Raw genomic sequence first — 27,880 nt, forward strand, 5'->3', positions numbered from 1 at the left:
AAGGCTGAGCGTTTGTGTGCGTGTGTTTCGTGATATCTCAGACGTCACTGTCTGCCGTTGGCCCGCTTCAGTTTGGATCAGTTCGGCTCAGATGATCAGTCGGTTCTCTCTAACCGCATCCGGACCCAGGTCTATTTAAACCGGGACATCTTTCGCCGGAAGTCCGGACCGAACCGGGACACTTTAGTTTTTATTAAACCCAGCCGAGGCGGAGGGACGCCGTTAACGTAACGCCCGTGACGTAGGCCCGCCAGGGCTGCCGCCGCTCCTCTGGACTCAGCACGCCGTTCCTCTGACTGAGTGATCGACTGATCAGACAGGGACTGGACTGTGTGATCGATAAGTGTGGATGATGGAGAGGAAGAGGACGGACTGTCCGGCTCTGCCGCCCGGCTGGAAGAAGGAAGAGGTGATCAGGAAGTCCGGACTGAGCGCTGGGAAGAGCGACGTCTACTATTACAGGTACATCCACCCTGATCGATCAGCCATCGATCGGTGCGATCACACCATAAACACACCGTCCTCAGCTGGTACAGCATCATCCAGTCAGAGAGGGCAGGTCGCTGGTTCAGAGGTCTTTAAGTCAGTAGACTCCAGTTCTACTGACAGTGTTTATTTAGTAGTTTTAGCTCCCTGACAGGATGAAACTGTCCTGCGGGGCCTGGTCCAGTCCCACTCAACCAAAACCAGTTCTTAAACTGACTAAATGGATGTTTTTCTCTTTACTTTCAGGAAAAGAAAAGTTCTTGTGAATGAAAATGAAATGAAAATATTACTGTGTTGTTTCAGCACCAGGCCCAAATACCAGCATCCTGAAGCAACATAAAACCCTGTTTCCACCAAGTGGTCCAGTCTGGGACACCTTGGTTCTTAATCTGATCGCGGTTGTTTCGTACCCTTACCTGGTAGGTGGGGTTTCAGCTGGATAGCATAGATGTCAGCTGCATAATAGTATGATGTCATAGCGGTACGACGCCTTCCTGGAATTCTCAGGAAGAAGAAGAAGGCCCAGAACCAGAGGAGGAGGGTGGTAGAGCTGCAGCAGGTTGTCTTCCATCTTGTCATGTGGATGTAAACAACAACAAACATGGAGCTGCTCCTGCTTTGTTCTTATTGATGAGTCACACAGGAAGTGATGATTCTTTCCACCAATCAGAGGACAGAGAAGTGTGTCAACTTTAGGGTCGGATCAGCAAGATTGGAACCCCAGCGGAAGGGTCTCAAAAGTAGGACGGGTTGGATCCCAGTTTTTGCCTGTGTTATGAGCCGGATGCCTTGGAAACGGGGCCACAGGAAACCGGTCCATTTACTACAGTAGAAATAAAAAAAAACTTTATTTATCCCAGATAAGTAGTAGTGATTATTTTTTAGAATAAAATTAAAATAAAATAACGACTTGTTCTGGAGGCTGCCGGCCGGAATGGCCTCCGGTATCTTTCTGTCTTGCATTGGACCTGAAGAAGCCTCTGTCTGAACACTGTTGTTTCTTCACTGTGTTGTCTGGAGCATTGTTCCCAACCTTGGGTCCAGCATGCCACTGTCACCCGCAGCCTACCTCAGAAACGCGTTGCAGACGCGTTGCCGATGCGTTGCCGATGCGTTGCTGATGCGTTGCATGATAGAGGACACTGCCCCTACTGGTTACCTGTATATTGCAGCTTGGGGGCGTGTAGTGTTAATTTGTTTAGACTCTAACGTAGCTGTTGTACACCCTGCTTGTTACCGGAGGATTCCACTTGGGGGTGCAAGAGAAACCAGAATGGATAGAGTTGCCTAATTTGTTGTGTTTAAACAAAACAAGGAGGATGGCGACGTAGAGGAGGTTAGTGTTTGCTTCGTTTTGAGATCACTGCAGAAGAAGACCCCAGCAGTATCATAGATGGTCTGTACGACCCCCAAAGCAAACACACTGTAAGGACCACTGTGTTTTTAACATTTCCTGCACACACACGACCAGAAACTTGATATTTGATCTAAACCAGGACATTAATGTGAATGTAAACACATTTATAGTTTGTGTCCAGTAAGTGTGTAGCTTAAATTAGCTTGTTTTGCTAACTTCTGATGTCTCTCCAGCTGTTGTGACCACGATAAATCAAACAGATGTGGGTCATTATGTCAACAAGCTAGTTTCCAAAACTTTCTGTCGTTTTTAACGTGGGTGCTCCAACCTTGTGTCTGGTGAAAAACGTCCCTACGCTGCCCCTAGTGGTTGCTTGTATTTTGCAGCCTGCAAACACATAAGGTAGATTTCTGGCAACGAACACAAACGAGGCTTCAAACGGACACAAAATATGCGCCGTGGCCATGACGGACACGCATGCACAACATGAAAAGTAAGCATGTTTTCAGCCCAATGATCCTCCGATTCAGTGATCAGAAGTGCTTGTTGTGTGTGTATCATGTGTTATAACTAAAGCTACATCCACAAACCAGGTTTTAATGCTGAGTTTTCGTTTTTGCTAAGATCTGATGGAGTTCCATGTAGTTAGAATTTAACGTGACCCCCATCAGACTCCAGTTTATACAGGTTACAACCCTGAAGCCACGTGAAACGCAGCGAACTGAGGTCCTGTTCGCGTTCCCATGCAGTGTGCACGCCCGGCCTGTAGGGGGCGGGGAACGTTGAGGTGGCATACCCAACGTATGCGTCGTCATCACACCTGAACACACAACAACCGCTTGTATACAGGCGTGCTGGTTCCAGCTTTTCCAGTCTGGGGGTCTCGAGATAATTTCAGGGCTCAGATCATTGAAAACAACATATCGTCTGTTTTTATCAAATATATTTGGGATTTGTTAAAGTTACTGAGTTAATGCAAAGAGATTAATCAGTGGAATTATAATTAACTTTTCTTTCCCGACTTTGTGCTTCCAACATACAGAAGTGGAAGACATGGCACCACATCTGTGCTGATAAGTCACATGACTTGACCTTTTCTTTGTATTTTGGAGGAATAAAGTCCAGAGGAGGACTTTCTTACAGCTGGGCTTTTTTCTGAGCGGCGGGGTTTTTAGGATGTTTTCTTCTTCTGGGACGAGCCCTCCTGAGGTTGATTATCGCTGCATTTGTGCTGCGTCTGTCAGATCAGAGAGGAAGCCGCTCCTGCTGCAGGCCTGTGGTGACGCCACAGAGCAGCCGGCTGTGCTCACTTCCTGTTGATCGGCGGCAGAGGCGTGGCCCCGTTGCCGCAGAAACATCTGAGCTCGTCCTGAAGCTTTTGGGGTGATGGTTTACTTTCAGTTTGGCCTGTAAGTGTGAGTCATCAGTTCCAGTAAGGAAACCAGTCAGCAGGGCAGCTTACTGGAAGAGCAGCACCACCCTGGTCTTTACAAACTGGTTCGGTACTTTCAGACTTCTTCCCAACCACAGGACGCATCATCAGTGCTGGTGGAGACGCTGTAGACCTGAGCCACAGCATACACACACACACACACACACACACACACACACTGCTGCTGGCCTACATGTTAGTTAAAGCTAAAAGATTGTGTGTATGTAGCTTTCTATCTTTGAGAAGACCAGTTCTATTTTTACATACATTCACCTTCCTCTTCATCGGGTCCACCTTCTAGTACCTGATCTACAGAAGTTTTCCAGGTTTCTATCCTGTCCAGGAGGTTTACAATCCAGCCACTAAATGTAGTTTTATTCAGAGACTCTATCTGGTAAATCCACAATGATCCATGATAACAGCATTATTTATCACATTTCACCATAAAAACATCACCATCACTACTATGTTGCTAAGAGACCTCTATTTAGACCTGGACATGATGATGAAGCCACTTCCTGTCAGCCTTTCCACCAATCAGAGAGCTTAGATTGACAGTAACGTCCAATCAGGAGCAGCCAAAGATCAACCAGTGAGCAGAAAGTTCTATGTGTGTGTGAAAAGAAGAAAAATAATGCTCCTCTATGGCTGGAATAAAGCCAAGAAGACGTTTCTGATGCACGGTGGCGCCACAAAGCAGCTGAGCTGGAGTTGGTTTAGTGAGGATAGCAGGTAAATAGTAGCAGGAATAACTGGAAATGAGGAAAAAGTGGAAACATGGAAATAGTTTCTGTTGTGTGTTTGTTTCAATAACAATATTTTTTCTCCTGAAAGCCAAGACTTGAGAGAACGATGAGATGAGAAAAGGTTTGGTCACTGTTGGTCTGTGTGTTATTTCACACAGATCCTTGCTGGGTGTTTTCTCTTCTTCAGAACATTCTCTGGAAACCCTGGAGATGGTTGTGGGTAAAAATCCCAGTAAATACTCAGACCAACAGCCCTGCCACGTTCAGACGATACAGAAGTTTTGCAAGATATCCGAATTCAACATTTTAATATGATTAATCACATCATCTGTTTTCTCTCCTTCAGTCCCACAGGGAAGAAGTTCAGGAGCAAGCCCCAGTTGTCCCGTTACCTTGGAAACACGGTGGATCTGGCATGTTTCGACTTCCGCACGGGGAAGATGATGCCCGGAAAGCTGCAGAAGCAGAAACAGAGATTCCGACATGACCCGCTCAGTCTGGCCAAGGTAGCAGCTATGGAAGGGAACGGGGGGGCTTCCTGGTAGTGGCTTGTTTTCAGATTATCAGATTAACGTGAGCTCTTCCTGCAGCAGGCCAGCAGTTCAGCAGGTCAGCTGAGGGAAGCCTGATACCAGGCTTCAGCTGCTTCTTCCGTTCCAGCTCTGGCTCTGAACGCTGTTTCTGTCCCGATCCTCATCTCTGGCTTCATGTGTAAAACTGGAACCCTTCTGGCCCTCATGTCACAGGTCTTGTGGCTGTTTTGGCCAGACGTCTGTTGGCCCTCTGCATGGTGTGACCTGGATTCGTCTTGCCTCTGTGTTGTTTTCAGTCAGATCCTGTGGAAATTTCTGCTCAGAGTCCGCTCTGGTCTGTCCTGTGGTTTTCTGTAACCCTGACTAGTTTCAGTCTAGTTTCTGACCTGTCGCGGTTTCAGGTCTGACTTGTTCCCATGTCAGTGTTGTGTTTTGCTGTTGGTAAGTCATTAATACTGAGTAATAAACCATTCGAGCTTAAAAAAGGAACTTAACTGAAGGCTTAAACCGTGTTTTTGCCTCCGTATAACATACAGTTTGGTAAAAGACTGAATGAAACATTCACATACTTGTTCCAGCAGACTGAAAACTGTCTGACAGACACAAAAACTGGACACGTGGAGGACAAAAGAAGAAGAGTCAGGACTAAAAACTGTCTACAGCAGATGAACAGGATCTGAAATCCAGCAAAGACCTGAACCAGGACTTGAGATATGCATCTGGACCTTCAGTTGATCCAATTACAGGTGGCCAAAGCCTCATCAGATATGTGTCCATGGAAACGTGGCTGTCAGGAAGCTTGAAGGGAAACAGGAAGAAAAGGCTGGATCCTGCCCGGAACATGGACCTCAGCAGGTCTGATGGAGGGGCGGATCCTGCCCGAAGCCTGGACCTCAGCAGGTCTGATGGAGGGGCGGATCCTGCCCGAAGCCTGGACCTCAGCAGGTCTGATGGAGGGGCGGATCCTGCCCGAAGCCTGGACCTCAGCAGGTCTGATGGAGGGGCGGATCCTGCGCGGAACCTGGACCTCAGCAGGTCTGATGGAGGGGCGGATCCTGCATGAAGCCTGGACCTCAGCAGGTCTGATGGAGGGGCGGATCCTGCCCGAAGCCTGGACCTCAGCAGGTCTGATGGAGGGGCGGATCCTGCGCGGAACCTGGACCTCAGCAGATCTGATGGAGGGGCGGATCCTGCCCGAAGCCTGGACCTCAGCAGGTCTGATGGAGGGGCGGATCCTGCGCGGAACCTGGACCTCAGCAGATCTGATGGAGGGGCGGATCCTGCCCGGAACATGGACCTCAGCAGGTCTGATGGAGGGGCGGATCCTGCCCGGAACATGGACCTCAGCAGGTCTGATGGAGGGGCGGATCCTGCCCGGAACATGGACCTCAGCAGGTCTGATGGAGGGGCGGATCCTGCCCGGAACATGGACCTCAGCAGGTCTGATGGAGGGGCGGATCCTGCGCGGAACCTGGACCTCAGCAGATCTGATGGAGGGGCGGATCCTGCCCGGAACATGGACCTCAGCAGGTCTGATGGAGGGGCGGATCCTCCCAGCTTTGGAAAGTCCCTCTAGAACATGGGAAACTATTCTTGAAGACCAAATGAAAGCTGGTCCAAGAGGGTCCAGACTGAAGAATAAAGCTGCTGATACTAAAATTGATGTTGAAGCTTGTTTGTATTTAAATTTTTTAGTCTGTTTCTCATTTTTCTCTGTTTTTTGGTAACTGAACTGTAGTAACACACATTTCCCAGCTGCGGGATTAATAAAGTTTTATCTTATCCATTCCAGTAAGTTTTTGAGGGGGGTTCAGAGTTTAATGTTTCTGGGAGAGGGAGGGGGTGGCAGGGAGGGGAGAGAGTTCAGCTTTCTGACAACCTGGTCCAGAAGTCTGCTAGAGCAGCCTGGAGGCTACGGTAGGAGACTGAACAGGGGGGGCTGGAGTCCCTCACAATGCTACTGCTTTGCGGGTGAGGTGTTATAAATGTCCAGGAGAGGGGGAGGTGGTCAGTGATCTGGGTTCAGCTGCTGGGTTCAGCTGCTGGTCAGGATACTCTCAACGCTGCCTCGGTAAGGTGCTAAATGGTCTGTATTTATACAGCGGTTTTACTGTACCTGGGATGATACCCAAAGCGCTTTACATATACATCCCATTCACACACACATTCACACACCGGTGCCTTGCCCAAAGACATCTCCACATGAACTCGACTTGGCTGAGGATCAAACCGGCAACCCTCAGGCTACAAGACGACCGCTCTACCTTGCTGAACCACTGGTTGGGGGCTCTCCCTCTCTTCAGTAGAGTAGAGGCGCCGCTGAGCTTTCTCCACCTGTCTCCACCAGTGGTTGTCCAGGACAGGTCCTAACAGATGTGCATCTCCAGGAACTTGGGCTCCTTGGTCTTGTCCACATTTAAAAGGAGGTTGTTGTTGCTGCACCACATGGACAGATGGCTGACCTCTTTCCTGTGGCTTGTCTCATCGTTGCTTGAGATGAGACCCACCACAGCCGCATCTGCAAACGTCACTGTGTGGTTGGTATGCAGTCATGGGTCAGCAGGGGACTGAGCACACGTCCCTGCGGCGCTCCTGGCTCAGTGTGATGATGTTCGAGGTGTTATTGCCGATCCGGACTGCTAGTTGCCTTTCACCGAGGAAGTCCAGCAAATAGCTACACAGTGAGATGTTGAGTCCTAGCTGGCCCAGGTTGGTGAAGAGCGGTTGTGCGATGATAGTGTTGCTGAGCTGAAGTCTAAGACCAGCATTCATACATATGACTCCTTAGAGTCCAGGTGGGTGAGAGCAGAGTCCCACTGAGTCCCACCAAGTCCCACTGAGTCCCCACGAGTCCCGCAGAGTCCCCCCAAGTCCCACAGAGTCCCACCATGTTCCACAGAGGTCTGTGATGCTGTTCAAATGCAGGCAGACTGCACCGCCAGTCGATCCCTACGTGAAAATACACACAGTGAAATATGTTCCACCATGATCAGGGAGGCTTCTGCAGGGAGGCATGAGTGAGTGTGTGTTCGCACTGTGTTGACATGGTCTGCTGCTGCTCTTCACACATCATTAGTTGAGAACACACACACATTTCCTGTTGTTGTCTCGGTGTAGAGTTAACCCTTAGGCAGGTTCATATTCTCTGTTTTACATGTAGGAAGATAAACCAGACCAGGAAAGATGGAAGGAGGGAGGAAAAGAGGAAGGGAAGGAAGGACAGACGGTTGGGAGGGAGGGAAGAAGAGAAAACATGTCAACACTTTTTCTTTGTCTCATCCAGGGAGGTAAACCAGACCTGAACACAACTCTTCCCATCAGACAGACAGCCTCCATCTTTAAACAGCCTGTTACCAAGGTTACCAGCCACCCCGGCAACAAGGTGAAGGCAGATCTGCAAAGAGCGATCGAGCAGCCCAGACAGGTGAATCACCGACGCACAGACACTCTGGTGTCTCCATGGTCAGGTCTGAGGGTGGATGGAGGACTTTTATTCAGGTCTGAGGGTGGATGGAAGGCCGTTATTCCGGTCTGAGGGTGGAGGGAGGGCCGTCATTCTGGTCTGAGGGTGGAGGGAAGGCCATTATTCAGGTCTGAGGATTGAGGGAGGGCCGTCATTCTGGTCTGAGGGTGGAGGAAGGGCCGTCATTCTGGTCTGAGGGTGGAGGAAGGGCCGTTATTCCGTTCTAAGGTTGGAGGGATAGCCGTTATTCCGGTCTGAGGGTGGAGGGAAGGCCGTTATTTAGGTCTGAGTGTGGAGGGAAGGCCGTTATTCAGGTCTGAGGGTGGAGGAAGAGCCGTTATTCCGTTCGAAGGGTGGAGGGAAGGCCGTTATTCCGGTCTGAGGGTGGAGGGAGGGCCGTTATTCTGGTCTGAGGGTGGAGGGAAGGCCGTTATTCCGGTCTGAGGGTGGAGTGAGGTCTGTTATTCCGGTCTGAGGGTGGAGTGAAGGCCGTTATTCATGTCTGAGGGTGGAGGGAGGGTCGTTATTCAGGTCTGAGGATGGAGGGAGGGCCGTTATTCTGGTCTGAGGGTGGAGGAAGGGCCGTTATTCCATTCTAAGGGTGGAGGGAAGGCCGTTATTCCGGTCTGAGGGTGGAGGGAAGGCCGTTATTCCAGTCTGAGGGTGGAGGGAAGGCCGTTATTCCAGTCTGAGGGTGGAAGGAGGGCCGTTATGCAGGTCTGAGGGTGGGGGGAAGGCCGTTATTCCAGTCTGAGGGTGGAGGGAAAGCCGTTATTCAGGTCTGAGTGTGGAGGGAAGGCTGTTATTCAGGTCTGAGGGTGGAGGGAAGGCCGTTATTCCGGTCTGAGTGTGGAGGGAAGGCTGTTATTCAGGTCTGAGGGTGGAGGGAAGGCTGGTATTCAGGTCTGAGGGTGGAGGGAAGGCCGTTATTCAGGTCTGAGGGTGGAAGGAGGGCCGTTATTCTGGTCTGAGGGTGGAGGGAAGGCCGTTATTCAGGTCTGAGGGTGGAGGGAAGGCCGTTATTCAGGTCTGAGTGTGGAGGGAAGGCCGTTATTCAGGTCTGAGGGTGGAAGGAAGGCTGTTACGTAGGTCTGAGGATGGAGTGAGGTACGTTATTCTGGTCTGAGGGTGGAGGGAAGGCCGTTATTCAGGTCTGAGGATGGAGGGAAGGCCGTTATTCAGGTCTGAGGGTGGAGGAAGGGCCGTTATTCCGTTCTAAGGGTGGAGGGATAGCCGTTATTCCGGTCTGAGGGTGGAGGGAAGGCCGTTATTCAGGTCTGAGGGTGGAGGGAAGGCCGTTATTCAGGTCTGAGAGTGGAGGGAAGGCCGTTATTCAGGTCTGAGTGTGGAGGGAAGGCCGTTATTCAGGTCTGAGGGTGGAAGGAGGGCCGTTATTCTGGTCTGAGGGTGGAGGGAAGGCCGTTATTTAGGTCTGAGTGTGGAGGGAAGGCCGTTATTCAGGTCTGAGGGTGGAGGAAGAGCCGTTATTCCGTTCTAAGGGTGGAGGGAAGGCCGTTATTCCGGTCTGAGGGTGGAGGGAGGGCCGTTATTCTGGTCTGAGGGTGGAGGGAAGGCCGTTATTCCGGTCTGAGGGTGGAGTGAGGTCTGTTATTCCGGTCTGAGGGTGGAGTGAAGGCCGTTATTCATGTCTGAGGGTGGAGGGAGGGTCGTTATTCAGGTCTGAGGATGGAGGGAAGGCCGTTATTCAGGTCTGAGGGTGGAGGAAGGGCCGTTATTCCGTTCTAAGGGTGGAGGGATAGCCGTTATTCCGGTCTGAGGGTGGAGGGAAGGCCGTTATTCAGGTCTGAGGGTGGAGGGAAGGCCGTTATTCAGGTCTGAGAGTGGAGGGAAGGCCGTTATTCAGGTCTGAGTGTGGAGGGAAGGCCGTTATTCAGGTCTGAGGGTGGAAGGAAGGCCGTTATTCTGGTCTGAGGGTGGAGGGAAGGCCGTTATTCCGGTCTGAGGGTGGAGTGAGGTCTGTTATTCCGGTCTGAGGGTGGAGTGAAGGCCCTTATTCATGTCTGAGGGTGGAGGCAGGGTCGTTATTCAGGTCTGAGGGTGGAGGAAGGGCCGTTATTCCGTTCTAAGGGTGAAGGGAAGGCCGTTATTCCGGTCTGAGGGTGGAGGGAAGGCCGTTATTCCAGTCTGAGGGTGGAGGGAAGGCCGTTATTCCAGTCTGAGGGTGGAAGGAGGGCCGTTATGCAGGTCTGAGGGTGGGGGGAGGGCCGTTATGCAGGTCTGAGGGTGGAGGGAAAGCCGTTATTCAGGTCTGAGTGTGGAGGGAAGGCTGTTATTCAGGTCTGAAGGTGGAGGGAAGGCCGTTATTCAGGTCTGAGTGTGGAAGGAAGGCTGTTATTCAGGTCTGAGGGTGGAGGGAAGGCTGGTATTCAGGTCTGAGGGTGGAGGGAAGGCCGTTATTCAGGTCTGAGGGTGGAAGGAGGGCCGTTATTCTGGTCTGAGGGTGGAGGGAAGGCCGTTATTCAGGTCTGAGGGTGGAGGGAAGGCCGTTATTCAGGTCTGAGTGTGGAGGGAAGGCTGTTATTCATGTCTGAGGGTGGAGGGATGGTCGTTATTCTGGTCTGAGGGTGGAGGACGGGCCGTTATTCCGTTCTAAGGGTGGAGGGAAGGCCGTTATTCCGGTCTGAGGATGGAGGGAAGGCCGTTATTCAGGTCTGAGAGTGGAAGGAAGGCTGTTACGTAGGTCTGAGGATGTAGTGAGGTCCGTTATTCTGGTCTGAGGGTGGAGGGAAGGCCGTTATTCAGGTCTGAGGATGGAGGGAAGGCCGTTATTCAGGTCTGAGGGTGGAGGGAGGGTCGTTATTCTGGTCTGAGGGTGGAGGAAGGGCCGTTATTCCGTTCTAAGGGTGGAGGGAAGGCCGTTATTCCGGTCTGAGGATGGCGGGAAGGCCGTTATTCAGGTCTGAGGATGGAGGGAAGGCCGTTATTCATGTCTGAGGGTGCAGGGAGGGTGTTTATTCTGGTCTGAGGGTGGAGGAAGGGCCGTTATTCCGTTCTAAGGGTGGAGGGAAGGCCGTTATTCTGGTCTGAGGGTGGAGTGAGGTCCGTTATTCTGGTCTGAGGGTGGAGGGAAGGCCGTTATTCCGGTCTGAGGGTGGAGTGAGGTCTGTTATTCCGGTCTGAGGGTGGAGTGAAGGCTGTTATTCATGTCTGAGGGTGGAGGGAAGGTCGTTATTCATGTCTGAGGGTGGAGGGAGGGTCGTTATTCCGTTCTAAGGGTGGAGGGAAGGCCGTTATTCTGGTCTGAGGATGGAGGGAAGGCCGTTATTCAGGGCTGATGGTGGAAGGAAGGCTGTTACGTAGGTCTGAGGATTGAGTGAGGTCCGTTATTCTGGTCTGAGGGTGGAGGGAAGGCCGTTATTCAGGTCTGAGGATGGAGGGAAGGCCGTTATTCAGGTCTGAGGGTGGAGGGAGGGTCGTTATTCTGGTCTGAGGGTGCAGGAAGGGCCGTTATTCCGTTCTAAGGGGTGGAGGGAAGGCCGTTATTCCGGTCTGAGGATGGAGGGAAGGCCGGTTTTCAGGTCTGAGGATGGAGGGAAGGCCGTTATTCATGTCTGAGGGTGGAGGGAGGGTCGTTATTCTGGTTTGAGGGTGGAGGACGGGCCGTTATTCCGTTCTAAGGGTGGAGGGAAGGCCGTTATTCTGGTCTGAGGGTGGAGGGAAGACCGTTAATCCGGTCTGAGGATGGAGTGAGGTCCGTTATTCTGGTCTGAGGGTGGAGGGAAGGCCGTTATTCCGGTCTGAGGGTGGAGTGAGGTCTGTTATTCCGGTCTGAGGGTGGAGTGAAGGCCGTTATTCATGTCTGAGGGTGGAGGGAAGGTCGTTATTCATGTCTGAGGGTGGAGGGAGGGTCGTTATTCAGGTCTGAGGATGGAGGAAGGGCCGTTATTCCGTTCTAAGGGTGGAGGGAAGGCCATTATTCCTGTCTGAGGGTGGAGGGAAGGCCGTTATTCCGGTCTGAGGGTGGAGTGAGGTCTGTTATTCCGGTCTGAGGGTGGAGTGAAGGCCGTTATTCATGTCTGAGGGTGGAGGGAAGGTCGTTATTCATGTCTGTGGGTGGAGGGAGGGTCGTTATTCAGGTCTGAGGATGGAGGAAGGGCCGTTATTCCGTTCTAAGGGTGGAGGGAAGGCCATTATTCCTGTCTGAGGGTGGAGGGAAGGCCGTTATTCCAGTCTGAGGGTGGAAGGAGGGCCGTTATGCAGGTCTGAGGGTGGAGGGAGGGCCGTTATGCAGGTCTGAGGGTGGAGGGAAGCCTGTTATTCCGGTCTGAGGGTGGAGTGAGGTCCGTTATTCTGGTCTGAGGGTGGAGGGAAGGCCGTTATTCCGGTCTGAGGGTGGAGTGAGGTCTGTTATTCTGGTCTGAGGGTGGAGTGAAGACCGTTATTCATGTCTGAGGGTGGAGAGAGGGTCGTTATTCATGTCTGAGGGTGGAGGGAGGGTCGTTATTCTGGTCTGAGGATGGAGGGAGGGCCGTCATTCTGGTCTGAGGGTGGAGGAAGGGCGGTTATTCCGTTCTAAGGGTGGAGGGAAGGCCGTTATTCCGGTCTGAGGGTGGAGGGAAGGCCGTTATTCCAGTCTGAGGGTGGAAGGAGGGCCGTTATGCAGGTCTGAGGGTGGGGGGAGGGCCGTTATTCCAGTCTGAGGGTGGGGGGAGGGCCGTTATGCAGGTCTGAGGGTGGAAGGAGGGCCGTTATGCAGGTCTGAGGGTGTAGGGAGGGCCGTTATGCAGGTCTGAGGGTGGAAGGAGGGCCGTTATGCAGGTCTGAGGGTGGAGGGAAGCCTGTTATTCCGGTCTGAGGGTGGAGGGAGGGCTGTTGGTGCGACCAGCGACGAGTTGATGACTACGTAGCTACCGCTTGTGGGTTCGTGAACAATCGTGTCTGTGCAGTTCATTGATCATCAGAATTGGCTGCTGTCGTCATGGTGACATGTTTACACTGTTCGTGATGTTCTACTTTTATTACGAAGCTCACAGATCAGCTGATCGGCTGCTCAGAAGTCTGAGCCAACTGGAACGCACCATTATGGTTCTACTGGTTTTCTACTGTAACAGTAGAAGCGTCCTGACTTTTCTCATGTGAATAAAAAGCCATCTGTGTTGTCTTCATCACCCAGAATATTGCATGTGATAAAAGTTTTGGCCTTATAGAAGATCTGATCTACGCTTCTTATAAGCGATCCTGGCAACGGTTGTCATGGCGACTGGAGCCAGTAGCGGGTGCTGAGGCATCATTGGAAAACAGGAGTGGAAGATGACGTGATGACAGAGGAGAGTTGGGAGGAGAACGATAAAAACAGATAACAGAGGGAAAGGAGCTTTTTTCTCTGGCGTGTGGATGTTTTTTTGCTCATGACGATGAAGATACTGTTGTGAAATGTTGACCTGTGTGTCCCTAGTTGTTCTGGGAGAAGCGACTTAAGAGTCTTCGGTCATCAGATGTCTCGGAGCAAGTCCTACGCACCATGGACCTGCCCAAAGGCCTTCAGGGTAGGTCCATCATCCTCTTCATCATGGTGAGCCCACGCGGTTCTTCAGGCCGATGTCTAACCCCTCCCTCTCCTCTCCCCGGTGCAGCCGTTGGTCCGGACCCCAGCCATGACACTCTGCTGTCCGCCATCGCCAGCGCTCTGCACATGAGCTCCACTCCCATTACAGGACAGACGTCCGTGGCAGCAGAGAAGAACCCGGCCATCTGGCTCAACACGTCCCAGCCGCTCTGCAAGGCCTTCACCGTCACCGACGAGCAGATCCGGTAAGACCTGGGTCTCATTCATGAATACTAGTACGTTTTAAATCATCTTATATCACATGACTCTGATCCCATTCGACATGTTTACGCGTTCAGAACGTCTTCAGTCGTGTTAGATCCTGATCAGACCTGCTCTGTTGACGTGGACTCTGAATGTTCTGATCGTGTTCTTGTGCATCACATGTTCAGACTGAATGCATCATAATGACATGCAGATTGTACCGACTTCCTGGAAACGGCAGCAGAAGAAGAAACGGTGATTTCCGCTCTGTGTGTGTGTGTGTGTGTGTGTGTGTGTGTGTGTGTGTGTGTGTGCAGCTCTTCGTGCTTTTGTTCCTTCCTTCGTTAATCAGCTTTTTCTAGGCTACAGTTCTGTAGTCCATTTAGCAAAAATGATAAACTCTTAAAAAACAAGATAAATCCTGCTAGCTCTGGTTTGTCTCGGTAAAGAGCGGTATTGTTAAATGAGGGGACCGGACCGACCACCCCAGTGACAATCCTTCACAACCCTAAAGGAACAGTTTTATTTCCTGAGGGGATTTTCGTGTTTCTGTGCAGGTAAGAGGTCTAAACTGTTACCATACCAGGAGACGCTGCTTCTAAACTGCCCAGCACATGGTTTCACTTCATTCTCCATCTTTGACCATCAGTCTGAGCAGACTGGGTCCGTCTGGAAGGCAGAGACTGGAGACCAGCACCTCATCCGCTTCAGAAAGATGAATCAGTTTAAGAATAATCTGGAATGTGAACAGAAACCCTGGTGTAGGACTGCAGCCCTCATTCGGCTCCTGCAGCTGAAGTCTTGTCCTCTTACCTTCATACGTCTCTCTGGACTAAAATAACAAGCAGTTCTTTTCATCACATTGTCATCAGGCCTGTTGTTGTTTTCTCCACTGCTGTTGCTGCTAATGATGCCCTGAAGGTTCAGTTCTTTCCCAGCTCTTATTGAACAACATCATCACCTTCAGCGTGTTTTTCCTCTATTTGAACGAAGCTGCTTTGGTTCTTTTAGTTCCAGCATGGATGAGAATTCTGAGAAATATCAAGTTTTCCTTGTGAATATTTTTAACAGTTAAATGAAAAATGCTTTCACAAAGCAACACTACATAACGTTCTGACCATAACCCCTTAAAACTTTAGCAGAAAAGGTCCGCCTGTGTGCACTCTGTTGTTTTTGTGCATACTGGACTCATTTCTTGGAGTCAAAGGTATCTCATGGCTCTTTAGCTTCACACGTTCAGCTTGTTCTGTTGGAAACTCGACCGCTGCTGGTCTTTTGCAGGCCTGTTGCTGATGCCGACCACTGTCGTCATCCACGGGGACACTTCCTGTGGTTGGACAGCAGGGGGCACTGTGGGGACACACAAGTGTGTTTCTGTGTCCAGTTGAAAGCTGGCAGAAGCCATTACTGCAGAACCACTGGATCCTTCACACCCTCTTCTTCCCTCTCACAATCCCTCCTTCTCTCCTTCCCCCCTTTTCACATTTCCTTACCTCCTTTCTATAAAATCCTCTCTTCATTTCTTATCACCTCCTCCTCCCCCTCACTTTTACCTTTCTTCACATCCTTTGCTGTATCATTTTATTCCCTCTTTCCTTTTGTTTTTCATCTTCACCTCTCTTTTTCCATTTCCACCACACCCCTATCCCCCAGTTCATCTCCTCTCATATCATCTACTTCCCACCTCTCCCCCTCCACCCCTTCACTCCTCCTCCTGTTCCTTATCTCTTCCCTCTGTTTCCCATTTTCTCCTCATCCCTCCTCCCTCTCCAGCTGAATGTGCTCGTCATCCTAAACTGCTCTCATTCCTCTCCTCTTCTTCCTTTTCCTCCTCTTCCCCCTCTTCGCAACACATTACACATCACTTGTTTTAGTTTTGAAAAACAGGGTTGAAGGCCAGATTTTATTCTCTTTGGACAGATTCTGTCTTTTCTTCTGTGTAGCAAAAAGAAAAATCTGTTTTACTTCTGTTTTAAATGATTTGATGGGGGATGAACAGGGTTAATCTGGGTGGAAGGAACTGCAGATCAATAGAACTCAGATGGTTTTAGTATTTGTTGGATTTTTCTAGAATCTTTTTTTCAGGAAAAGAAGAACTCTTGAGTACAGGACTAATAAAAGTCTTGAGTTACCCAACGTTTTGAACATTACATTGTTGTATCTGAGAAGGCTGCAGACCCAGAACTGGTTCACTTCCTCAGGGCGGAGCCTGTTTACACTCCAACCAATCAGAAAATAGATGAATGAATAAATTAATCGAATAATATGAATTAGATTAGACTAAGATATAATAGAATTATAAGAAAAACAAATACACACTAAAAGATAAATAAAATAACAAATAAATAAATTTAACCAATAAATAAAATAAGATTAAATTAAACTAAAATAAAATAACAAAAAGAAACCCAATCAAACAAATAAATGGATTAACAAACAGATAAAAAAAAAAAAAAATGTTAAATTAGAAACAATAAATGGAAACACAAATAAACAAATAAGTTAAATAAAAGAATAAAATAAATAGAATAACAGAAACTAAATCTACCAAATACACAAACTCACAAAATAACTAACTAAATAAAATAAGATATATCAGGAAAAATTAAATTAGCGCAAAAGAGAAATACCTTAAGAAATAAATAAATGAAAAAATTATTATATAAAGTTATTTCTCTGAAAATGTGGAAAAAAAAAATTTATTGCTGGAGACCCTGTGAGATGACCAGAAACGCTGTTTCTGTGAAAGTAATGTTTAAAAACGACAAAGACACTCCTCAGTGTATCCACCAGGAAAACTCAGAGAGGAAATTAGTAAAAAAAAGAGCAGTAAACATAAACAAGCCTTCCCTGTGGACAAGTTGTAACATTGATTTAAAAAAAGAAAAAAACAGTGACCAGCAGAATGTTAAGATCCGAGTGATGTCTACATGATGTTTACATGTCTACATGATGTTAAAATGTCTACATGATGTTTACAAGTCTACATGATGTTTACATGTCTACATGATGTTTACATGTCTACATGATGTTTACAAGTCTACATGATGTTTACATGTCTACATGATGTTAAAATGTCTACATGATGTTTACATGTCTACATGATGTTAAAATGTCTACATGATGTTTACATGTCTACATGATGTTTACAAGTCTACATGATGCTAACAAGATGTTTACATGTCTACATGATGTTTACATGTCTACATGATGTTTACAAGTCTACATGATGTTAAAATGTCTACATGATGTTTACATGTCTACATGATGCTAACAAGATGTTTACATGTCTACATGATGTTTACATGTCTACATGATGTTTACAAGTCTACATGATGTTAAAATGTCTACATGATGTTTACATGTCTACATGATGCTAACAAGATGTTTACATGTCTACATGATGTTTACAAGTCTACATGATGTTAAAATGTCTACATGATGTTTACATGTCTACATGATGTTAAAGTGTCTACATGATGTTTACAAGTCTACATGATGTTAAAATGTCTACATGATGTTTACATGTCTACATGATGTTTACAAGTCTACATGATGTTTACAAGTCTACATGATGTTTACATGTCTACATGATGTTTACATGTCTACATGATGTTAAAATGTCTACATGATGTTTACAAGTCTACATGATGTTTACATGTCTACATGATGTTAAAATGTCTACATGATGTTTACAAGTCTACATGATGTTTACATGTCTACATGATGTTTACATGTCTACATGATGTTTACAAGTCTACATGATGTTAAAATGTCTACATGATGTTTACATGTCTACATGATGTTAAAATGTCTACATGATGTTTACATGTCTACATGATGTTTACATGTCTACATGATGCTAACAAGATGTTTACATGTCTACATGATGTTTACAAGTCTACATGATGTTAAAATGTCTACATGATGTTTACATGTCTACATGATGTTTACATGTCTACATGATGTTTACAAGTCTACATGATGTTAAAATGTCTACATGATGTTTACATGTCTACATGATGCTAACAAGATGTTTACATGTCTACATGATGTTTACAAGTCTACATGATGTTAAAATGTCTACATGATGTTTACATGTCTACATGATGCTAACATGATGTTTACATGTCTACATGATGTTAACATGATTTCTGCATGTCTACATGATGTTTCCATGATGTCTACGTGATGCTAACATAATGTTTACATGTCTACATGATGCTAACATGATGTTTATGTGTCTACATGATGCTAACATGATGTTTACGTGTCTACATGATGTTTACATGATGTTTGCATGTCTACATGATGTGTACACGATGTTTACATGTTTACATGATGTTTACATGGTGTTTAGATGTCTACAAGATGTCTACAAGATGTCTACATGTTGTTTACATGATGCTAACATGATGTCTACATGTCTACATGATGTCTACATAATGTTAACATGTCTACATGATGTGTACATGATGTTTACATGTTTGCTTGATGTTTACATATCTGCATGATAATATGATGTTTTCATGATGTTTACATGATGTCTACATGATGTCAACATGACATTTACATGTCTACATGATGTTAACATGATGTTTACATGTCTGCATGATGTATACATGATGTTTACATGTCTACAGGTTGTCTCCATGACGTTTAAATATTTACATGATTTTAACATGATGTGTACATGTCAACATGATGCTAACATGATGTTTACATGTCTACATGATGTTTACACGATAACTACATGATGCTAACATGATGTTTACATGTCTAAATGATGCTAACATGATGTTTACATGATGTTTACATGTCTACATGTTAAAATGACGTTTACATGATGTTCACATGTCTACATGATGTGTACATAATGTGCTCACGATGTTTACATGATGTTTACATGATGTTAACATGATGTTCACATGTCTACATGACGTCAACAAGATGTTTACATGATGTCCGCATGATGCTGACATGATGTTTACATTTCTACATGATGTCTACATGTTAAGTACATGATATCTACATTTCCATGTCTATATTATGTCTACATGATGTCTACACAATGTCTACATGATTTCAACATGACATCTACGATGTTTACATGATGTTAACATGATCTTCACATGTCTACATGACATCAACAAGATGTTTACATGATGTCTGCATGAGGCTGACATGATGTTTACATTTCTACATGATGTCTACATGTTAAGTACATGATATCTACATTTCCATGTCTATTTTATGTCTACATGATGTCTACACAATGTCTACATGATTTTAACATGACATCTACGATGTTTACATGATGTATACATGTCTACATGATTTTTACATGTTATCTACATGATGTTTACATGATATCTACTTGATGTGTCCACAATGTGTACATGAGGTCTACATGATGTTTACACGATATCTACATGTTTACATGATGTCTGTGTTATGTTTACATAATGTCTACATGATGTTTACATGATGTCAATGTGATGTTTACACAATGTCTACATGATAACATGATGTCTACATGATGTTTACATGTCTACATGATAACATGATGTTTACATGTTTACATGATGTTAATATAATGTTTACATGATGTCTACGTCATGTTTACACGATATCTACATGATGCATACACAATGTTTACATGATGTTTACATGATGTCAATGTGATGTTTACACAGTGTCTACAAGATGCTTACATGTCTACATGATAACGCAATGTTTACATGTCTACACAATGTCTACATGATGTTTACATGATGTCTACATGATGTTTACATGATGTTTACATGATGTTCACATGTCTACATGATGTGTACTGTACATATTAACATAATGTCTACATGATGTTTACATGATGTTTATATGATGTCTACATGATGTGTACATGATGTGTACATGACGTCTACATGACATTTACATGATGTGTACATGATGTGTACGTGACGTCTACATGTTTACATGATGTTTACATGATGTGTGCATGATGTCTACGTGATTTCTACATGATGTGTACATGATGTGTACATGATGTGTACATGACGTCTACATGATGTTTACATGATGTGTACATGATGTCTACGTGATGTTTACATGATGTCTACATGATGTTTACACAATATCTGCATGATGTCTACATGATGTTTACACGATTTTAACATATCTACATGATGTTTACATATCTACATGATGTGTACATGATGTGTACATGACCTCTACATGATGTTTACATGATGTGTACATTATGTCTTCATGATGTCTACATGATTTTATATATCTACATGATGTTTACATATCTGCATGATGTGTACATGATGTGTACATGACGTCTACATGATGTTTACATGATGTGTATATGATGTGTACATGATTTCTACATGATGTTTACATGATGTGTACATGATTTCTACATGATGTTTACATGATGTGTACATGATTTCTACATGATGTTTCCATGATGTTTACATGGTGTCTACATGATGTTTATTCCCCATGATGTATTTAGCCATTGATTTTAGGTCACAGCTGTTTGGATGGGCTGTTGAACAGAATATAATCCTGATATAATAATGTAAGCTGCATGTGTACCTCTAGGGACCAGGAAGTGAAGGTGTCCCAGGCCAGGAGGAGTTTGGAGGAGGCTCTGATGGCCGACAGTTTGGCGCGGGCCGCCGAAAACACCCGAGAGCTGCTGGAAGGAAAGACGGCCTGAAGACTGACAGGTGAGATGTGGAGGAAGCCGCCATTATGCTGCTTTCAACGTTTCCAACGTGCAGATGAGCTGCAGATTGGGTTTGAGAGATGACAACTGACATTAGCCGGTTGTCATGGAAACTGAGTTGCAGATGAGGCACACAAGTCAGAGATGTGCTTGAGAAGAAGAGAGGAAAAAGCAGGAAGAGAAGAGCTGCAAATCTAAGGGATGCTCCAAACATGTTAAACTGGAAAAAAATGATTTCATGTGGTGATAATCAATCACAACAGTTCAACTCAACTTTATTTATATAGACTCAATTCATGACATTGAATCGCAGGTCACTTTTACAGACACAGTCCAGTTCAATCCAGTTCAATGTAGTCCAGTTATAATCCAAATAAAACAAATCCACCATATGATCCACATCAGTCCAGTTTCTAATACCTGTGTTCATATAAACCAGTTCATAACAATAAACCCTCCATCAGGACCAGAACCATGAAGGAAAACCTCTATCAGAACCGGAACCAGGAAGGTAAACCTCTCAGAACCAGTATCAAGTAGGACGGCCATCTTCCTGGCAGCATAACCTCTAACTACAGGATTTATCACAAAGGAAGCATTTAAGTCTGATCTAAAGGTACATGCCTGAAGCCAAACTGGGAACTGGTTCCACAAAGAGGGGTCTGATGACTGGAGGTTCTGCCTCCTGTTTTACTTTCAGAACCACTAGGAACCACCAGTAAACCTGCAGTCTTAGGGTGAAGCTCTGATGGAAGAATCTGGAAATTCTATTCTGGATCTAACAGGGAGCTGATGAAGAGAAGCTAAAACTGGAGAAATGTGACCTTTGATGATGATCCTCATCAGAACAGCCCCAGGAAAATGGAAAAACTGGTTTATGCTTGCACAAAATCTCAGGTGGTCCAGAGCTGCTTACATCAGACGGTGGTCCTGGAGACCAACCAGAACAACAGGGATGGGTTTTAGTTCTGCCTCTGCTGTATTTAGCTGTATTTATCCGGGGATGGCAGGGTCAGGGTCTTGTCCTGTTCCGCCGTCTCTTTGCTTCCGCCGCCATGCATCCATCAGACTTTCTACTTTCTCACTGAGGAGCTGATAGAGGTTCGTCGTATCACCACATAATGCAGTAACTTTAATCTTCTTTCTAGTCAACGTCTGTTAGCTTGAAGCCCTGAGTTCCAGTTACTGGGGAGCTCAGCTCCCCCGAAAACTGAGACACTAAGGGGAAAATAGTCCACTGAACATAAGCCTCCCCAAAAGCCCCCGTGTAATTTAAAGAGATACCCCGTTATTTTTGACCACCAGCTATTCGTCTCCACCTGGTCCTTGCAGCACGTCACATGACCATCCCACCACAGCTGATCGTTTTGTAGCGATCACGTTGCTCCACTGGTGGCCATCAGGACGGTGATGCAGCGCTAGAACCAGATCAGATGCTGGTGCCTCTCAGCTGATGGGATTCCCAGCGTCAAATAGAAACGCAGTAGGCTAGCGTGTGTGTGTGTGTGTGTGCTGTCTGGTCATTGCTTGGTCAGAGCCAGTAAACAAACCCATAAACATATTTACTTTCACAAGTTTGCATGTTCATCCATCTTTTTATTTCCCAGATCCATTTCAGGGTTGCCCTGGCAACAAGACGGCAGACAAATGTAACCATGGAGTTCGACTTCTGAGCTTTTTCTTTTAAATAATGAGTCTCTCAGAGATGACTTAACTTAGGTGGGACTCCATCTCTCACTAATTAAAGTGTGTGATAATAACGGGCATTGGGCCAGACATGAAACGGGGGGTCATCCTCTCGGGAGCAGGAACATAAAAATTTTATATAAATCTGCCCAAATGATGGAGGCTGCATCTCTGCGTGTGTGTGTGTGCTCTTTAAAGTTGCCTCTAAGAGCCGACAGATAAGATGTTTTCTTTTTTTAAAGCACATTTGTTTTCTGTGGAGGGAGAATCATCCATTAATGCAGATTTATGCAGATTGGCTCGATGGAAGTCGTTTGGGCGAAAAGAGCCACTAAGAGTTGAGGAGTGATTACTAATGGGTTTTTCTAGCTGGACCGAGGAGGGGGGGGATTGTGTCATCTGGACGACTTTGTAGCTGCTGAAACAGCCATCCTAAATCTGAAAGAAGCGTTGTTTCTTGGAGCTCAGACTCTTCTCTTTGCTTCTTCCTGCCCAGTCATTTCTGAGGATTTTCTCCCCGAGTCGGTGTCTTCCATTCTTTGTCTTTTATGTGACTATATTCTGTTTTTACTTGTTAACAGAGCGCAGTAGGTGGCAGTAACATACCGTACGATGGGAGAAGCAGGCCTGACTTTAATGTAGTTGTTGTTAAAATGCATCGGGTTCATGAGGCCGAGGACTTTTAACTAAAACAAAAGTAGGAACATCACACTCTTAAAATACTGAGAGAAGTTCAATTTTTCATTTATTTATGCAGAGAAATGCAGCAGAAACTCTCCAAAACCAGTGTTTAGACACCGTTTGCATCAGAGATATGCACATGAGAATACAGTATTGAAGTATTTATCAGCCAGTAAGATGTTTTTTATTTTAAAATACGTTTTCAAAGTCCCGGCTGGACAGCTAAGATATGATGGACACAAAAAGACTGCAGTCCAATTTTAGACATTTCTGTGCGGAGACGATTCCTTTTTCCTTTGTTATGGTGTACTCGTCTAAAAGAAGACGAGATGTGAGCTGGTGTACAGACATAAAGAGAAAAACAACCAAACTTAATGGAAAACAAGCAGATTTATACATTACTGGAAAAATATGAGTGACAATTTTTAAGAAGTACAGAGAGTTAACTCTGATAAAATAATATTAAAATTAATGATACTACTAATAATAACAGTAACAGCACTACTAGAAATAATAATAATAATAATTATGATCATGATAGTAAGAATAGTAATATTAATAATAATAAATAATAGCAATGACATTAATAGTAGAACAAATAACAGTAATAAATTAAAAATAATAATATTGATAATAATGATTGTTATGGTAAAATTAAGAATAATTACTATGATAATTTTAAGAAATACCATTATTGAGAAGATAAAAATAAAAAAGAATAAAAATATTATTTTGCTTTTAAAACAAAAAACTTAAAAAAAAAAAAGGTTCATTTTAAATTTTAATGTAATTAATTAATTTATTACCATAAATTAATGGACGACGTGTCGGACGGGTCATGCCTCCATGTCGTCGATAATAATGGACGCCTCGTCTGGCATTATCCCGCTTATATCATGGTCACAAAAGAAAAAATGATTAAATAAATTATTAATGCATTAATATTGTTTTTTTCCGATAAAATCATAAGTTTTTCATAAGAAGCAGCTGAGTGGACTATTTTGTTGTGACGCGTTGCCAAGGTAACCAACTCTGACACGGTCGGTCGCAGTTATGTTACATGACACACACATTTCAGAGGGCGGGTGCAGCTCTTACAGCTGGTGTGTGTCCAAAGGATGATACAACATTTTGTTTCAAACAGTCAAAGTCCACAGATCGTTTCCTACATGGTTTTATTTATAGAAATATTATCCACCGTTCACTCTGATCATAAATGTGTATAAACAAGTAAATCTATCCTAATTCGTTTTTATAATGTTGTCCACCATTCACTCTGTATCAAGTATGTAAGTAATCAAGACAGAAAGACAGACGACGACCTTTTGAAAATTAAATGCAACATTGCCGTCGATCATGACTTCTCATAAAAATACTGGCATGTCTATAGCAGCGTTTGAAGGATGGAGACTTCCTCTGATAATGTCCTCTTAGGTTTCCTTGCTGAATGAACCATGGTGTGCATTTAAAATGGCCCCTCCTGTTGATATCCAGTTTCTAGCAGTGATGGACTGGAAGAGCCAGTGAAGTTTGGTTTTTCAACCTCAGGATGCTGCAGACGTTCCTCAGCGCTGACAGGGTTTGGACACCCAATTTACAGCTTGTCTCTGACACCCCGGTTATCTGGAAATTGGTCTTGAATTTGGAGATGGTACCAGTGCTCATTCCAGCTGGATGTGGCTCCAGCTCTGGCCAGGCCCTATCCAGACCAGTCAAACATGGCACCAACTGAGCGCAGTAGCAGGGTTCATTCTCACAGGTGATGCCAATCAGACACCTGATTTAAAAAAGTGAGTCTTATTATAATTATCAAAACTTGGTCACTGCTACATCCTGTTTTCTTTTAACTCTGCAAACGCAAAAGAAAAAAAGTTAAGTTTTATGAGGAAACGCCTCACAGAGACCAAACTGACGAGCAGCTTCTGACCTGACTGAAGGGAGGAGCCAAATGTGGAACTGCTCCTTTAAATGTGCAGACGGGGTTTTATTATCTGATCGAGACGAAAAGATTCGTGTTGCTGACTGAGAAAAAAAGGCTGAAACCATTTGACAGAGACAATAGCCTCTGTGTGTGTGTGTGTGTGTGTGTGTGTGTGTGTGTGTGTGTGATTATTATTCATTTCCAGAGGAGCTGATTCAGACCCCTGCAGCATTTTTCAGCTGCTGGTAATTAGTGAATGTTGAAACACAGAATTATCTGCTTCAAAGTCATTCAATAGGCTGATAACTGCGCTCGCCAAGTGTGTGTGTTGGCACACAAGCATGCCGCTGTCAGTCAGCTGAACTGCCTCGATTAAGCCGCAGATTATCAGGATTTTCTAATTATTAAGAGAGTAATTAAGACCAAGTCGAGTATTCTCCGTCTAAAACATGAAAAAATTAACATAAAGGCACATTAATACTCTGCAGCAGTTTAACAAAAGAAACTCCAAGTTCATTCTTCTGTCCAGATTTAGCTCCGCTTGTGTTCCTCCAGAGATGTTTGGAGTGTTTTCAGTGGTACCTCATGAAGAAGACTAAAGGAAAGACTGAAGATATGAACTGGCTGCAGAAGGAAGGTTTAACAGAAATGTTTAATAAAGATCTTGCGTGGGAAGAGGAAGCAGACTTGCATCTCTCCTGCTACGTTCACGTATTAGTCTGGCTTCATGAAGAATTAAAATGTTTTCTATGCAGGCGAAAGCTCTCCGGGGATAAGTTGTCCTAATCACCCCCCGTTACTGTGGCAGCAGGGGGGAGGCGTCGAAGGGTTAATGGAGAAGCTCCTTACATTAATATGAATTTTTGTCTTTCTGGTTGTTTCTGATAAATGTTTGTGTGCAGGAGAGGAAGCCAGAGAAGCTTCATCCAGCTGGTTTATCAAAACAAGACCTGCTCACAATAACAGAGAAGATGAAAGTTCATAAAAGCCAAAGAGGGAAAAACACAAATAACTTCCTGGTAGAAGAGTTATTTATTTATTTATTTGTTTGTTTATTTATTTATTTATTTGTTTAGTTATTTATTTATTTGTTTGTTTGTTTATTTATTTATTTGTTTGTTTGTTTGTTTGTTTGTTTATTTATTTATTTGTTTGTTTGTTTGTGTTTATTAATCTCCTTGTCTTGCCCAGTAGAGGACTGCATGAATTATTATTTTCATGTAAAGCTTCAAAAACACAGTTTTTTAAATAAATGTGAGCCAGCGGAGAGAAAAGGAAAAAGTGGTTGTTCTGGACCCAGAAGTCTGGCTGCTGAGTTGTGAACCATCTGCAGACTGGATGAAAGAGAGTGACTGATACTCGTTTACATGACCAGTGTGATAACTGGGAGTAATCAGATCATTTTAATAATCTGATCTGATATAAAAAAATCCCTGGTCTAAATTTTCTGGTCCAGGATCAGAATTATTTTGAAGCACATAGGTACAGACTGTAACTGTAGTTTCAGATCTGACTGCAACTACTTTTAGATCACAGGTCCAGACCAGTGGTGATATGATGCTTAGCTGGTCTTCCTGCAGGTTTTAATAATAGATATGAGCTTCTTGTACCCAACCTCCACCTCCTGTTTAAGCTAGTAACTCAACAAGTGCTCAGAAATGAGCCCATAGGACATTCTTCTTTGGTAAAAATCCACAGTTGCTTTTAGATCTTGCACTAAGCTGCTTGGATGTTGACGCTGTTCCTCCTAATGAGCGCCGTCCCTCTGAAAATGGCCCAGTGAAGCTGCAGCTATAACATCCTCTCACAGGGAGTTAAGAGGCTAGCACTCAGTTAATTATTTAATAATTCAATGAGCCAAATGAATCACAAGAAGTCCATAAACAAACTTGTAGAAAATGTTAATGTTCATCATCTTGCTATTTATTCATATTTTTTCATCTTTTCATTTGATTTTAATTCAGCACAACTGAAACACAGAATCCGATGTGAACGCTGTGTATAAAGACTTTAAACGCAGATACAGAACCATTAGACTAAAAATCTGCTTTGCTTTTAAACAGCTGCAAGTGATCTTATTTCTGTTTTTTATTAAATAATCCTAATTTGTGCAGTGTTTTTATTCATTTTAAGAGTTTTTATTTTGGGTATTAATTATTGAAGGATTGTTTTGGGTATTGTTTTCATTTTTATTGTAGTTAAATGGATTTTATTTCTTTTGTGGTTTTTATTGGTGATTTGATTGAACAGTCACGTGTGTGAGTTTGTGGTGTCCTGAAGACCTGTCTGTTAACAAAGTTTCCCATTCAGGAAATAAAAAGAACTTGAACTTGCATCATCAGACATACTAATTTTACCTCTCTTTGTCTCGCTCTCTTTCTCTCCAGAGATCCTCTCTTCACCATCCTCAGGGTTCTCGGTTTCTTCATCTTAATCCAGAAAACAAGCCAAAACAGAGCGCCCACAGACTTGAACATCACCTGCACTGATCCGTTGCCTCAGCTTTCTTCTTCAGGAAACTATTTTTACACTGACTTGACCCTGGACGTCTACCGGTGACGTCCTCAGAGCAACCACAGCAATAATGAGTTCAGTCTGGACCAGATCACCAGCTGGAAGCAACCAAAGCCTTTAACCCTCTCTGTGCTTTATCAGCTGTGTAAACTGTACCAGCGTCTATCTTCTCTCAGCTTCTGAAAACAGAAATCACTTCTTAGTCTATTTTTAATATTTAGCTGAAGAACAAACTGCTGGACGGCTTTTGCTAACGACTAACTTTCATTGTGCGCTTTGATCGTATTTGTGGAGTCAGGTGTCATCGGTTTTAAGTCTTCAGGGGTTTTAATGAAATAATTAGAATGTACATGAAAAGGAAATAGAACAATTGCTTATTTAAAACAAATTTTATACCTTCAGAAAACTTTCTTGTACATTTCTTGAACTGAAGTAAATAAATGATTTTATTGACGATCGGTTGTGGTTTCTTTTGGGCTGGTGGATGAGAATTACAGCATGTTTTTATTTATTTGGCAAATTATAAGAATAAGTTGGTGAAAACTATCATTAGAG

At 44.7% G+C, this 27,880-nt stretch overlaps 1 protein-coding gene and 1 long non-coding RNA gene across 3 annotated transcripts; both read left to right on the forward strand.

The window, feature by feature from the left end:
- On the forward strand, positions 1-27,779 carry mbd2 (methyl-CpG binding domain protein 2). 2 transcript variants are annotated; one of them, XM_041969480.1, is made up of 7 exons: positions 3-462; positions 4,368-4,527; positions 7,838-7,978; positions 13,434-13,524; positions 13,612-13,789; positions 20,397-20,524; positions 27,199-27,779. In XM_041969480.1, exons 1-6 carry the CDS (start codon positions 350-352, stop codon positions 20,512-20,514), a joined length of 801 nt encoding a protein of 266 aa, XP_041825414.1. In that variant the 5' UTR covers positions 3-349; the 3' UTR covers positions 20,515-20,524; positions 27,199-27,779. The 2 variants fall into 2 exon arrangements, with proteins under 2 accessions (XP_041825415.1, XP_041825414.1); XM_041969481.1 differs by lacking the exon at positions 7,838-7,978 and having other exon boundaries at positions 1-462.
- LOC121629737 lies at positions 10,616-10,916 on the forward strand. Its single transcript, XR_006008429.1, has 2 exons — positions 10,616-10,656; positions 10,812-10,916. It is a non-coding gene; the product is annotated as an uncharacterized LOC121629737 (long non-coding RNA).
- Positions 27,780-27,880: the final 101 nt, after the last annotated feature.

The sequence above is a fragment of the Melanotaenia boesemani genome, chromosome 19, assembly GCF_017639745.1.
Source record: "Melanotaenia boesemani isolate fMelBoe1 chromosome 19, fMelBoe1.pri, whole genome shotgun sequence".
In the NCBI taxonomy this organism is placed as follows: Eukaryota; Metazoa; Chordata; class Actinopteri; order Atheriniformes; family Melanotaeniidae; genus Melanotaenia; species Melanotaenia boesemani.

What these genes read in the sequence shown, in the direction of transcription:
- mbd2 (XM_041969480.1), top strand. Translation starts at nt 350, where the DNA reads ATGATGGAGAGGAAGAGGACGGACTGTCCGGCTCTGCCGCCCGGCTGG. An exon ending in AGCGACGTCTACTATTACAG is followed by an intron (nt 463 to 4,367) that starts GTACATCCACCC and finishes TCTCTCCTTCAG; the next exon opens with TCCCACAGGGAAGAAGTTCA. An exon ending in GTCACCGACGAGCAGATCCG is followed by an intron (nt 13,790 to 20,396) that starts GTAAGACCTGGG and finishes GTGTACCTCTAG; the next exon opens with GGACCAGGAAGTGAAGGTGT.